The sequence below is a fragment of the Meles meles genome, chromosome 2, assembly GCF_922984935.1.
Source record: "Meles meles chromosome 2, mMelMel3.1 paternal haplotype, whole genome shotgun sequence".
Lineage (NCBI taxonomy): Eukaryota > Metazoa > Chordata > Mammalia > Carnivora > Mustelidae > Meles > Meles meles.
In genome coordinates this window covers 44,105,444-44,120,398 of record NC_060067.1, presented here as the reverse complement: position 1 = coordinate 44,120,398, position 14,955 = coordinate 44,105,444, and the positions used below count along the sequence as shown (strand labels likewise).

At 34.9% G+C, this 14,955-nt stretch overlaps 1 protein-coding gene across 7 annotated transcripts in view; it reads left to right on the top strand.

Annotated features, from left to right (window-relative positions):
- PCDH7 (protocadherin 7) overlaps positions 1–14,955 on the top strand; it is a 434,220-nt gene that overhangs the window by 220,750 nt on the left and 198,515 nt on the right. For 2 of the 7 annotated variants that reach the window (XM_045996347.1, XM_045996338.1), the window contains exon 3: positions 6,477–6,572. The exons of the other annotated variants lie outside the window; for them this stretch is intronic. In XM_045996347.1, the coding sequence (XP_045852303.1) occupies positions 6,477–6,565 (89 nt within the window). In that variant the 3' untranslated portion in view covers positions 6,566–6,572. The remainder of the gene's footprint in view (positions 1–6,476; positions 6,573–14,955) is intronic. 7 annotated transcript variants of the gene reach the window in all.

Below are 14,955 nucleotides of genomic sequence, written 5' to 3'. Positions count from 1 at the left end.
TTAAATTTCTGTCTCAGGTAAATTTTTACCATCTATGCTATTCTTATGCATTTCTTTTTTTTTTTTAAGATTTTATTTATTTATGAGAGAGAGGGAGTGAGAGAGAGAGAACAGAAGAGTAGGGTGAGGGGCAGAAAGAGAAGCAGACTCCCCGCTGAGCAGGGAGACAAATGTAAGACTGCATCCTGGGTCTCCAGGATCCTGTCCTGAGCTGACAGAAGACACTCAATGCATTGAACAAACCAGGCGTCCTCTTTAAACATTTCTTTCTATATTTAGAAGATTCTGGAATATTTTTTTTTTCCTCTAAAATTGTGGTTTGTTTTACAATCTGCCCCAACACCTGGGGATGAGAATAGAAAGACACTGAGTGGAAATCAAGATTTTCAATGGGTTTTCTAAGGTCTGCATGAGAAGTGATTCTCTTTGAAGTTTGCTTCAAATAGAAGGTAGTTCTATATATATTACTGTATGTCTGTTTTCTTTTTTTAATCGCTTAGGTCCACCTTGAACCTGTGTAACAATTCTACTTCACTGCGGCCCCTTCTGGTCTTGTTTATAGCTTCTATCCTCTCTCCCTCACCTCCTGTACTCTATATTCTCAGCATGGTAACCAATTCACTACCCTAAAATAGGCAACCAAAAAATGGTATAGTACTGAGCGTGCTACTTAACTGCCACACGTGAAAATACGTTACAATTTTCACGTCAATCTTTGGGATAGTCTTAATGTGTAGATTTTATTAGTTCACGAGAGAGCAAATCATGCCTCACAGATCTTGGGTGATTAGCTCAAAGTCATGCAGCCAGTGAGGGGCTGAAATGGAGTTTGAAGAAAATCTGTCAAACAAAAGCACCATGTTCTTTCTATTACAACCTGCTGTGTCTAGACATGCCCTTCTTTCACTGAAATGGTCTTAGCCTCTTTCATCTGCATTGCTTTCCTGCTGACCAATTTTTTCTTTAAAGTTGACTGCAACTATGACCTCTTCTGTGAGGCCTTGCTGATGCTCTTGTCTGTAACTCTTTGAATATCACACATCTGTATTAGCATATATCACCGCGTCATTCTTACGGAGGTTTGTTTTTTTAATTTAAAAAAAAAATATGGTAATAATTTTTCATAAAATATTTTCTTCATGTTGTGAACTTACAGGAACTTACAAACATATTTACAATTAATTATTTTTTAAGCATCTTAGTTAGGATTTTGGATATGATGAAAATCAATGATATAAGACAAAAGCACTTTGGGTCCTCTACAGTTTTTCAGAGTTTAAAGAAGTCCTGAAATCTTAATGTTTAAGTTTCACTGACTAAATCAGTGGCTCACACAGACTGAACACTCACGAAATAGGAAATGAGCAAAATCGAATTATCAAATTGATATAACAACCTTCAGTTTCAGAGGCTATAAATGTCTTTTGTGAGGACTTGCACTTTCTATAATTTTATTAACTGACTCAAACAATTAAAAGTCAAGAAGAGAATGAGCAAAATCCACATTAAAATGTATTTTTAAGTAAAAAATACTTAGAATATTAATTATGTCAATTAATTATAGTGAAATAGTGTATTAATTAATATTAAAATTGTAAGTGAATATTATTCAATACATTAATCAATAATTAACCAGGTATTCAGGGCTATTAGTTTGTCTAATGGACAGGGTGGATCCTACGATTATAGATACACATGGTGAGATTCCTAGGGAGGGCAGATATATAAAACAAAAGAATTTGAAAACAAGCAAAATATTATAGACTTGCTAGAAGCTTTATAAAATATTTTTAATACAGCTGTCTTAAAATTTTAATAAAATTGTTAAGAAATATATCAAAACTCCAAATCTGTATATGGCAGAACTCTGTCATTATGATAGTTAATTTGTAGGAAGTAGAGTGTAATATTAAATAAAATTAATGAGTATCTGCTGTTAAAGAGCAAAAGTTAAAGAGTTAAAGAGCAAAAAGCAAAAGGATATTTCATATTTTTACTCTAGAGTTAAGAAAACAAACATCATATGTTCAGTATATTAATACACCCTACTTTAAATGCATACATATGAAACTCAAACGTATTTCAATGTTAGTACCTAAGGTTTACACTTAATTTTTAATCTTTTTTTTTTTTACTATTTCATGATTTTTTTTTTTTTTTCATTGTACAACCTTTTTACCAAAGCTGGATCCTGGAAATAGCAAACATTTTTACTTAGTTGATTTTTATGGCCATTAAGCTATGCCATCTATGCTTTTAAATTTTAGGAGTACAAAATATAACTCAGGATTCTAGAAACACATCATTAACACTTACTAATGAAAGCTGAATAAAGGATTAACAACTATTCTTTTAACAAATCGATTATGACTTTTATTGATCAAAAAAAAAAGCTTCAGGTGGTACTTACACAGTAACATTTTCCCTCTGTGTTTTCTGGTTTTTCTTTCCTTGTCTCAGTAGTTAAGCTGGGCTGATAACCTCATTCAGGGTTTATATGATTGTATATTTTATACTTAAGAAGTGCATTGGGCAATGTCCTATATGCAGTACCTAGGTATTATGAGTGCTCTAAGAATATGCTGCGTTCCTTTCTCTGCAAAAGTTCTAGGTTCCACCTCTCCCCACCGCCCCTGGGGCAGATCTTAATCTTGTCATGCAAGAGTTAGCTGTTTGGGCTGGCCTCTCCACACTCTAGCCCTGCCCGTACACACTATGGACCTTAGCATTATAATCATTAAAATGACCTTTTTGATCATTATTTAGCCATTCTTAGCAAGATGGAGGATGAAGGAAAATCAGACCCATCTCATTCTCTTGAGTAAGACTCCCTCAGAGAAATATACTGGGCAGCTCATCTTCAGCAGAGCCCTGGGTATGAAAGTGAGAGATGGTGAGGAAGTTTTCGAGTCAGACCCAGAGTTAAAATATGTTTCTAATTGTTAGAGAAAATTTGCTTTTAAGAAGGATCTTACAAATAGATAAGGAAAGCAGTACTGTTATCAGGAATGTTTATGCGGTGTGGAGATAGCCTTTTCTCAGATGTCCTTGCACCAGGCACACTGGGTTTTGAGAAAGGCTTCAGACATTAAGTAGAGAATAGCAGTCTCATGGCTTAATCAATGTCTTCATATTGTTCAGTGTGACTCTTCCACACATCCAGGGGTCTTCTGCTGTTCCTTCCACTACACAATCCATTCTGGTTAGACTCGCTTCAGACCACCAGCACTCAACAGCCTCCTTCCCACCATCCTGCATTAGGTTGTGTCAGCTTCCCTTTCTGTAAACTGCTTCTTTCCTTCCATTCTGGACCCGTAACCTAGTGTCTTTGAGAAGAAGTTCAGTATCTGTCTTGTCAAAGTCTGCTCCCTTCATCTCTTGCAATTTCCAAGCACTAAATTTGATCCTTAGTTTCGTTCCCCACCAAAAGATTATAACCCTTAGGGATAGGAACCAAGCCTTGGACCTTCTTCTTCCATATAACGGTTCAACATTGTGTTCTCTATGCTTACTTCACTCAGTCACACAGGCCCTAGCATCTGTAGCTTAATACCAGTATTTCTATCTTGATGATACGTTTTTCCAAAAATAAAAATTTGAAGAGTCTGACTTTACAGTGGGCCATCCAGTGGTATTCTCTATGATGTCATTGTTCTTTCATCTCCATGAAAGGAATTCCTGTCCTTCTGTAAAACCAATCTCATTACAAACTCTGTAATGTCAAGGCTGTTCAATAATAATCACAAACCATCTCTCTATCCACTTTTTTTTTTTTTTAATTTGACAGATAGAGATCACAAGCAGACAGAGAGGCAGGCAGAGAGAGGAGGAAGCAGACTCCCTGCTGAGCAGAAAGCCTGATATGGGGCTTAAACCCTGGACCCTGGGATGATGACTGGAGTCAAAGGCAGAGGATTTAACCCACTGAGCCACCCAGGCGCCCCATCTCTATCCACTTTGTATTTTCACCTATCATATGCCCCCACCCCCACTTTTTATCCAGGTGAAAATCTAGCTTATATCATTGTCCATAAGCAGATTCCTACCAAATTCCCCTTTAGCACCAGTGATCATTTTATTACCCTGGCCTCTACCTTTCACACCTGAAGAAAAAATAGTACTTATTTTTTATATTCCTTACTCCATAAAGTTCACTTCTTCACTCCATGAATTTGTGACTCTTTAAAATTATAGTTTAATCTTTTTTGTTGTTGTTTTATGTTATTTCAGTTATTTATAAACTCAGCTATTTATAAAATCATTTTATATTACTTGGTACATCTTGATAAATTGTACTATTAGTGTTTTTCTGTGTCTTATGTATGTGTATTTATTTTCCAAAGTTTCTCATAAGTGTACCTTTGGTTATTTTTAATCTCCCACAATATAGTAATAATTTTCAAACATATTACATCATAATAATCTACCCTTACTCAGGTCTAAGGAAGAATTTACTATATATAAAATTCTTAGGATATTAGGGAGTCATATACCAAAAAAAAAGAAAATGTATTTTATGCTGGTTGTAAGAATCTTGTCCCAAAATAAGAGCATGTGGATCTTTTTTCTTCTGGCTTGCAAAATTCCCACATTTGATTCCCCCAAGGACAAAGTGCTGATCCCAAAATACTCACTCACAAATATTTAAATATAGGAATAATTAGGTTTAATTTTTACTTTGATATTGCTGAAATATGTAGATTTTAATTTTCAAGGGGTATTTGAATTTTAAAATATTATGTGTAATAACAATATTTTAAAATTAAATACAAAATAAATATAAGAAAAAAGCTATTAAATACCATGTTTAATCATATCAGATAAAAATTAAGTTTTCTACTTTCGGTTGGTTTTTTTTTAGTTTTATTTAAACAGGCCTAGACTGCATATGCCTTCAGAATTCTTTGATGCTAATCTTATGATAACCGATTAGTTTCTAAATTTCTCAATTCAAGGGCTGACTAATACTGTTGCCTAAGCATTAGGTGGGTCATGTTATTTTAAACAGAGATGATGGCTAATAGTAAGCAGTGTGTCACGAACCAGAAGAATTGAGAAATTGGAATATTTTGAGACACCCTGTCTAAACAAGATTAAGATAAGACCAAAAGGATGATCATGCTTCTAACCCCAAAGATCTTTGTGATAGCTGCATTCTTAAACATCAGGATTAAAGGGTAGAATCACATTCAGCATGCAAACGTGTATTCATGTATTCGTGAAAATCCCTGTCTTTAAACACAAATTTAAGAATGTCCCAGCCTGTCCATAAATAATAATAGATTAAGAAACATTGGTGTGAGGGGTCAGATTTTTTTTTCCACAAAGAAAAATTAATTCCTCCTATTTTTAAATATTTTACAATACTTCCTTCCCTTTTTACTACTTTTTCATTAACACTCAATTTTTTAAAGCGGTTTTGTTCACAACAAAATTCAGAGAAATGTACAGAGATTTCCCACATACCCCCGGCCTCCCCACAAGCATATTCTACATGACCAGCATCCCCCACCCCAGTAGAATACTGTTTCTTTCCTTCATAAAATATACATAGATTTTTATAAGTTTATTTCCACTTTTATAAGCTTCTCTAAATAGTGTAAAGCAATCATTTTTCATATGTAGTTTGTATCTAAATATAAATATACAAAGCTAAAGATTTCATCAAAAATAAATACTAAGAGCAAAATTGGTAGCAGTGTTCAGTTTTTAGGTGTGGTATCATCTCATCTATTGATGTTATTAAAGGAATTAATTATCATTAAGATTCAAATCATTTACTGCTACCAACTGTTTACTAAACCTTTTCATTTTATTTATTTTTATATAATCCTATAGATTTACTCTTTAAAATTTACAGACAATCCAGATTAAGTCATGTCTACAAACACATAATTAGAACATAAACCTTTTTACAAGTTTTGTTGTTTTGACTTCTTGCAATGCAAAAGAAATCTACTAAATTTCTTTCTTATTAACTTAACAACTTGAAATTGTTTTGATACCAGAACTACATACCCCTAAGAGAATGTAAAAAGAAAATGCATTGTGAGCCAGTTTTGTAACAATGAGGTAGAGGCAGAATGAGAAAATGATAATAATCCTACTGTGTGGGGGGTAGAAATACATATATATTTGGTATTGTTTATTCTATATAGTTTTTTCTTAAACATGTTGTTGAAAAAAATCTATACCTTTATATCCAAGCGAGAATAAGACAGTAGCTTATTATGTGTAGAACCCCACTGTGTCCCTAGACTTGGAAGATTCTTGTTAGAATGTTCCCATTGACAACTTTCAAAATACCTAACTTGCATAAACTGTTTTTAAGGTTCATCTAGATTTTTAAAAAGGCAAGAAAGAAACCAAGCTCAGGGTTTTTGGAAATTGTTTTATTGGCGAGGTCTATGGATGGACACCATTGTGTAGGGGCTGCTGATTTTCCCTTCACATATTTCCCCATCTCCCTTCCCCAGGTGTTGCTGCCATCACTACCTTTCCCTTCCTCCCCTTTCCTCATGGCAAGACGCATGGAAGAAGAGTGCTGTTAAGGCCTCTCCATTAATCAACAGGTATGGTGGTTCCCATGAAGCAATGCCGCTGCCCCTCTGCTGCGTTCTTCATTAATAGTCTAACTCCTTGACATTCAGAAGACGCATTTCTACACCACACAGAGTCTACTGATGTGGCAGATGTATTCAACTTGAGTGTATCTTTACACATTTCGGCATGCTATGCATTTCAGAATTCCCTGCACAGTTAGAATTCTTTTTTTAATGTAAAGACTACAGAAGAATTAATGATACGATTTTCGGAGAAAAGGGTTACAGTTTCCTCGACTGATCACATAGGAAAGAAAAACAACTTGTATGTATATGCCACGTTCAGCCTTCTACAAGACTGAAAACAATTGTGATATAACATACCTTTGAAAAGTGTAAAATGGGAATGTTTTGTGAATTTTCAGTCATAATTCAATTAGTATCACATTTGGATTTTCAAAAGCATTGCACAAAACTGCATGCAGATGAAGGATGCTTACTCATTTGGTTACAGAAAATTAGGTATAAACCAATTCAAATAAATCTAAATCCCCCCACAAAACCATGTCAGTCACATATAAGAGCCAAATGTATTCTAATCGCTTTCTGCAAAACTTTTTTTTTTTTTTTTTTTTTTTTTTTTGTCAACTCGGCTGGTGGCATTTGAAGATGAAGGTGACTGTTTCCTCCAGCAGTCCCAAGGTTACCTCTGTTCAGGTTGCTGTATTTTGAAAGGCGCTAGGTCCCTCAGGGCTCAAACTCGAGCAGAGTCATAACCTATAAAACATAAACACTTATTCATCATGGGGGAACACCCACCTCCTTGATTTCCTTTTTCACTAGAAGAACTGGTCCTTCTAGGTCCTGCGGGGGCTTGTTTTGGGGATAAATCAGGTTCTGCATTACACCCTTGTGACTCTCTCAGGATTTTTGAGACTTGTGACTAGAACACTACCTTTGGGCTAGGAAAATTGTTGGCAGACAACAGTAATTGTGTCTTTAAAAAAAAGTTAAGTATGTCTCTAGGTGTGTACATGTACAGCAGCATTATTTGTGATATTCTTTAAAGTGGTAGCATAGTGAAGACTTGTTTGTTCAATAAACAAAACAAGTCATTTTGATTTACATGCATTTTTTGCCGATGCGACCTTAGCCGTTAAAGGCTGAACCATTCATCTTCACTCAAGAACGAATGGCCTAGTCTCTGATAAAGCTCTGAAATCACTGGTTGTCCTCCATAACCCCATTTCTACACATGGTGTTAACTTTCACATCCACAGGCCTTCACAGAACTGGGTCTCTCCATCTGGAGGGCCCTTTCCCCACGTCTGTTTGGAAAACTCACAAAAATAATAGTAGACCTGTGCTGAGAGTTTAATGTGTGTCAGGTGTCAGGTTCATGAGTTTCATCTCCATTTTCTTAATTCATCTACACAAAGGAACATAGAGGTAGACATTATTAGCATCATCCACATTTAAGGGGAAAAAAAAAGAGGCTTGGAGAAATCTGATATGGCCATGATCACTCAGAATTGACTAAAGCAGGATGTGCCTTCTGTAATTTTTCCTGTTTCCTCCCATGAGAAGCTGTGACTCTAAGTCACATTCAACTCTGACTTATAAGAGGACAAAGATTTCATCTTCTCTTTTATGAACTTTCTATGTCAACAGTGTTTGTTACTCACTAAATGTTGGACAAATGAGTGAATGTTTGCAAAACCATCGCTCATCTTTCTTATCTGCATGTGGACCATTCCCCTCATCCATACTTTCCTCTACTGTTTTCATTCCCCTTGGTATGTTCCTCTTGACCATTATTAGCTTCATAGATTACTCACTATATATTGTAAGAAATATATGAACTAATTCATTATTTTCTCTCAAATTTAGGACAGGTAATTAAAAACCCATTATAAAATAATTGCAAATGCAGAAAAAAACTAATTTGAATTTATAAAATTAACCAAATCTAGTGTTAAGAAGTATAGCTAGCTATACTTGTATCTCATATGGAAAGAAGAAAATTCAACCAATGCATTCTAAGATTTTGAGGAAAGGTAACCAGAGCAATTCTTTTTTACATTATAGGAAAATAAAAGAAATGCATACCATATAAGTAAGAGTCTTATCAGTTTACCAGAAAAGAAAAGAAAAAAAAAGTGAAGATTAAAATATAGATGAGATTAAGAGGATTAATCAAGAAGGAAAAAAAAATTTTTTTTTGAGAAAAAAAGAAACCACCAGAGTCTGAACAAATGAAAAAAAAAAAGGAAAAGCAATAAAAAATTGAAGGAAACATATTGAAAACCAGAGACACTGAGTGGACTTAAAAAATATACGAAATAAAACTGTGAAGGAAAACAAAATCAATGCAAGAAGAGAAAAGGAACTTTATGAATTTGTGTTTCCTTCATTTTTAGAAAATCTTTTGAAGTCTAAGTGCTGGAAAGAGAGCAAGTTAAGATACGTTGATTTGGGAAACACTGTATTTGTCGGACTTTTTCTGGGGGAATAGTGCTTTTGAGAGCAAGATAATGGTTTCAACATTAACTTGGAGTATTTAGAACTAAAAAGATTGTGCCTAGAAAATAAATTGAGTTAAGGCTTGATGGAAAATTAAGATACAAGTCAAAATATCCCTCCTCACCAGACTCTCTAGCAAGATAATCATAAAACTAATTAATCAATCTATTAGCTCTGTGAATATTGTTCCTATCTTTTTTTAAATTATTATTATTTTTATTTTAATGTGGAGTGACTAGAACATAGAGTAAGTGTTTGCTGAATTAGGCATGGAATTTTAAGAGAGATTGTGGTCAACCAATCTAGTCTTAGATAATGCCATTATAAGAATCACTCATCTCTGCTTGAATAATTCCAGTGACACAAAATCCAGAGGTAGCTCACTGTTATTTTGGGACATTTTTAACTTCTCAGCTTTTTCTTATATTGAGCCAAAATCTGTCTTCCTGTAACTTCAATTCATTTATCCTGGGTTTTCTCCTTGAGAAAACACATAATAAGTTATATTATTTTTCCAAACAAAAGTATTTCTAAGACATATATTCAAACAGGCCCTCTGTCAAAATGTTTACATATATTGTGTCTCCCTATATATTATTTTCTAGGTGAAAGCCCTAGTTCTCTTAATTGCTCTGTGTTGCTTCATTGCAAAACCTTTTAGCATTCATTTAGTGCAAATGTTCTTTTTTTTTTTTTTTTTAAATAGAACAAGGAATTCAGGATGGGCTCCCACAGTTTATTTCTCATATTTGGTCAATTTGAAGAGCCTGGAAAATCCATTTGAATACCTTCAGAGAAAAAAGGGAGGTGCAGTTTAAAACAGCATATGGCTTTGATCTGAATTTTTACATTAATAAAGGTTGGTTTGGATAGTGAATAGGATAATGTAAAAATAAAATAAATACCACTATACATATAAAAATGGATGAAAAAAAGATAGAAAAATGTATATTTAAAAAATAACATTTGAGAGGTGCCTGGGTGGCTCAGTGGGTTAAAGCCTCTGCCTTCGGCTCCAGTCATGGTCCCAGGGTCCTGGGATCGAGCCCCATATTGGGCTCTTTGCTCCGCGGGGAGCCTGCTTCCTCCTCTCTCTCTGCCTGCCTCTCTGCCTACTTGTGATCTCTGTCTGTCAAATAAATAAATAAAATTTTTTAAAAAAATAACATTTGATGAGGGTAAAATAATGTTCAGTCTTACCTTTGTGTTTTTAATTGAATACATATTTTAATTCGATTGATGCCTGAGATGGATCTTTTCCTGAAAAAACCCCGTTCATCATTCTAACAAATATGCCCCCCCCCAAAAAAAATTCCTAAGTGGATAATAATATCAGTGGATCAGTGGAAGTAAAAGACAAACAAAACAAAATCAAAACAAAAGCTATTTTTTTTTCTCAATAAAATTACTGACTCTACTGGTGAATAATATGTACTAACATGTATGTTACACAGAGGTCAAAGAGGACAGAATAAGACTGAAAGATTTATAAAGGATTCCATGTCAGATATGGACTTTCCCCAATAAAAGTTACTGCAAAGTAAATTTTTCATTTATGTAAAGTGCTCCTTAATGCCAAACTGCTGTCAACGTCCCTCGGTGAGTTCTATTTATGAGTAGATTATGGCACTCTCTCAGAGGCCCTGCACATCTGACTTTGAGTGAGTGCCTACACAGAATATATGGCCTTTACTAGAACCTGGAAATTTAATTAATTTGCTGGCAGAGAATACTTTTTATGCCACATGGCTTTTCCCTGACCCTACCCAAGATTTCCATTTTCAGATGTGCTTCATATATTATGAACCTATATAGTCTTAACGAACATTTTCCATACGGTAATTATAATGTTTGACTTTATATTCTCACAAGCTCCAGTGCCTACATAAATTCTTTCTCTTTAATACTAAATGTTGCTTTGTAAGCTATACGAATATATGCCCCTCATTCTGCTTTTCTTAGACTCAATTCCCAAAGCAATATTCTTTGGTTATTTGATTATATGTAAGATTCTTAAGCAATATTCTCCAGAACAGAAAACCTCTATCTGCTTTGTCTATCACTGCTAGTAAAGATGTGTTCTATGTGCAGCATGTCCGATTTAATATCTTTCACTCTGTCTTCTAGTATTTTAGAAAGAGGAGAGTGAAATGCAGGATATTTGGGTTAATCACTTACCCTCTCAAGACCTCATGTACAAATTCCCCAAATGAGGAGTTTAACTAGCATGTTTTTAAAGTAAATTCCAACTTTCTATGGAGTATGGAAGACAAGGAGTTTTAGAAATTAGAGTTGTGTTCTAGATTTGCCAACAAACTATATTTTACCTCCCCAAGATATAGTATGATCATTTGTAAAATACAAAGACCAGGTTAGATCAGGGATGTCATCTTTAGAGACAACATGTGCTGAATTATTTTTCTTTCTAGAGCTTTCTCTTGAGAAGGATTCTGAGAATTTTGCTTTTGAAAATAGGCAAATGCAAGAGAGTGTCTGGTGCTCTAAGGAAGACAGGTTGAGGAGAGGACTACCACTTGAAATAACTGAAGGACCTGAATGCAAAAGAGAGACAAAGGATTGAACTCAATCTTTATGATTCTTAAGGGGAAAAAGAATGCCAGTAGGCTTAAATGAGAGACGATTGCTTCCATATAAGGATGAAATTTATTACCTTTAAGAAATAATAAAATCTGCTCCATAGAATAGTGTGTGTTCTGAAATCTGTATCACTAAGGATGTTGAAACTTAGGTTGCATTACTAACTTCTCCAAATCATTATTAAAGGACCTCATTCATAAGATAGCAAGTTAGAGAAAATGAATTCCAATGCTAATGGTCTGTGATTACATGATAATCATCAGACATAATAATAGTGATAGTTCTGTACTGGAATTTGGTAACGTAAGTCTCACAAGATTTCATTGAAATTGGTGATTGAGAATTTTCAGTACAAGTTATCATAATTGTTAGCCAGTGCCCATAGCGTTCTAGAAAAATGCTTTTATCTGACCAATGCTAGTGTTCCGGAGAGAAAATCACTAATTTTTATTTGTGGAGTCATTACTTCTTTTCTATCCGGAGAATCCACCTTCTGTCTTCATTATGAATGCCGTTTTTCTATTGCGATGTAACTGACTATAATAAAAATTGTAATAAAGACAGCTTGCAAAAGTAACTTAGTGATTCATTGTTTTTAATTTATTAAGATGTGGGACATAAAGCATTCACATAGAATCATAAATTATTTTATTGAGAAGAGATTATGAAAATTCCTCATTTTGAAATCCAGTAAAGGAAAAAAAAGTAACCTTTCAAGGTCATTCAGTCAGTGGGAGAGGGGTGATCCATATTTCCTGAATCCCAGTATAGAGGCAACCAAATTTACTGCAGTAGCTTGCTTAAAAGTATAGATCTTGGTGAGTTGACACTTTCTTTTGTGTCCTTAGATGCACTACTTATCTTGAATCAGCAGGATGAAATAGGAAAGCAAACACACAATTTTATTTATAAGAAACAGAAAAACACTAGGTAGTGTAGCCTGCTGTGTTCCTGGAGGGGCATAGAAGTTGGCATCCTTTTGTAAAGCTTGACATGACAAACATTCTTTGTAATCGTCTAACAACTTTTGCCAGAAGTGAAACCAGTAAAAATATATTCCAACTTAAAGTCAGGAGCTGCATAATATGATCTTATCATCTCTATTTTGTGGCTGGAGACACCACAGTATGCAACCTTCCCAGAGTTTATAGTCAATAAAGAGGAGCAAGTTACCAAAGATTTCCAATCATAAGCATTAATCAGACTCAACTATCATTATTTAAGCTTGCCTGTCCACTCTAATCAGAACAACAGGCATCAATTAAATAAATAGAACATCTGATTATAAAAAGAATTGTTAACACAGGCACATTAGCTAGTTGTAATAGGATATGAGCTAATTGACAGGGGGAAAATGTCCTTAGACACCATATGCATATTGCTCAGGATTTTAATTCTTAGTGATCTTTGTTGAACGTAGCACCTTGAAAACCAATGTGTTCAAGTAATGAAGAAAAAGCATACAAATATTTTTAAAACAACAACAAAAAAATGTGGATCTAGGGGCGCCTGGGTGGCTCAGTGGGTTAAAGTCTCTGCCTTCGGCTCAGGTCATGATCCCAGGGTCCTGGCATCGAGCCCCGCATCGGGCTCTCTGCTCCGCGGGAAACCTGCTTCCTCCTCTCTCTCTGCCTGCCTAGTTGTGATTTCTCTCTGTCAGATAAATAAAATATTTTTAAAAAAATGTGGATCTAATCTTGAAATTGCACCAATTTTGTGAGATAATTGAAAACATAATCATTACACTAGTTTTACTGATTTCTGTATTTATGAATGAGAACAAAAAGATGAGATTGGGAGGGCTGATGGCTTTACAAAGGTGTTTTAGATTATTTATTTTAAAGGTCTCTCCCCCAATTAAGTCACTGTACTATCAGTGACTTTTCTCCTTTTCAACTAGTTATCAAAAAGGCATACATTATAAGGCTTTCAATATGAGAATTAAACAGGTTTTGCATGGTAAGTATCTTTCAGTATATCCATAAAATATTTTCTTCCAAGAGACTGAAGTTCTAATTTTATCATGGAAATCAACAGAAAAGTAACTTTTAGCTAACACACTAATTTGCTTTACTGCAAACTCTGCTGGATTGCATTAGGTTAGGGGAGAATATCCAAATATTTTTGGCTTCAGTAGGAGTGAGAAAAGAAGCCAGAACAAAATCATTTGGTTATGTTTTGCAACACTTGAACTTAAGAAAATTGTGGTTATGCCTCAGATACTGAAAACATATGCTGAACTGTGATAGGTAGAAGGTAATTTTATGAGAAAGTAAGGAAGGAGGAGGTAGATTAAAATTTAGCAGAACAAACTACTTATACATGGAGTAAATCCTGAGCGAAGGGGAAAGGAAATTTCTAGTACCCTGCCAAACCTGCCCAGGGATCCTTCTTCAATGGTTCTATGGTTCACTGGGCAGATAGGCTCTTTTTTTTTTTTTTTTAAGATTTTATTCATTTATTTGATAGACAGAGATCACAAGTAGGCAGAAAGGCAGGCAGAGAGGGAGAGGGGGAAGCAGGCTCCCCGCTGAGCAGAGAGCCCAATGAGGGGCTCCATCCCAGGATGCTGGGATCATGACCTGAGCCGAAGGCAGAGGCTTTAACCCACTGAGCCACCCAGGCGCCCCCCCTTTTTTAAATGTTTCCAGAATATATGTCATGGATATGTGAGTGTTACATAAACATAACAACATTTTGAATACATATGTAAAACATAGAATCTATTTATGACATTCTACGTTGCCTTAATAGTGGTATTGAGATACTATATATCACAAAAGAAATACAACCATGGACATTTAAAACTACCGTTCATTTTTTTGATTTAAAGAATAACGAAAATTTAGAAAGGAAATGTGTTCCTTGTCTCCTTTTAACAAGCCTCTTTAATTTTTTTTTTACGTTTCTGTTTAAATTCAAGTTAGTTAAGATACAGTGTAATACTCGTTTCAGTTGTATGGCATGGTGTTCAATACTTCCATACAACACCCAGTGCTTACGACAAGTGCCCTCCTTAATCCCGATCACCTATTTCACCCATCCTCCCACCCACCTCCCTTCTGATAACTGCCAGTTTGTTCTCTATAGTTAAGTTTGTTTCTTGGTTTCCCTCTCCCCCTTGTTCCCCCTTTGCTCATTGTTTTGTTTCTTCAGTTCTTCAGATGAGCGAAATCATATGGTATTTCTATTTCTCTGACTGACTTATTTCACTCAGCCTAATACTCTCTAGCTCTGTCCATGTGGTTGCAAATGGCAAGTTCCCATTCTTTTTTACGTGGCTGAGTAGTAT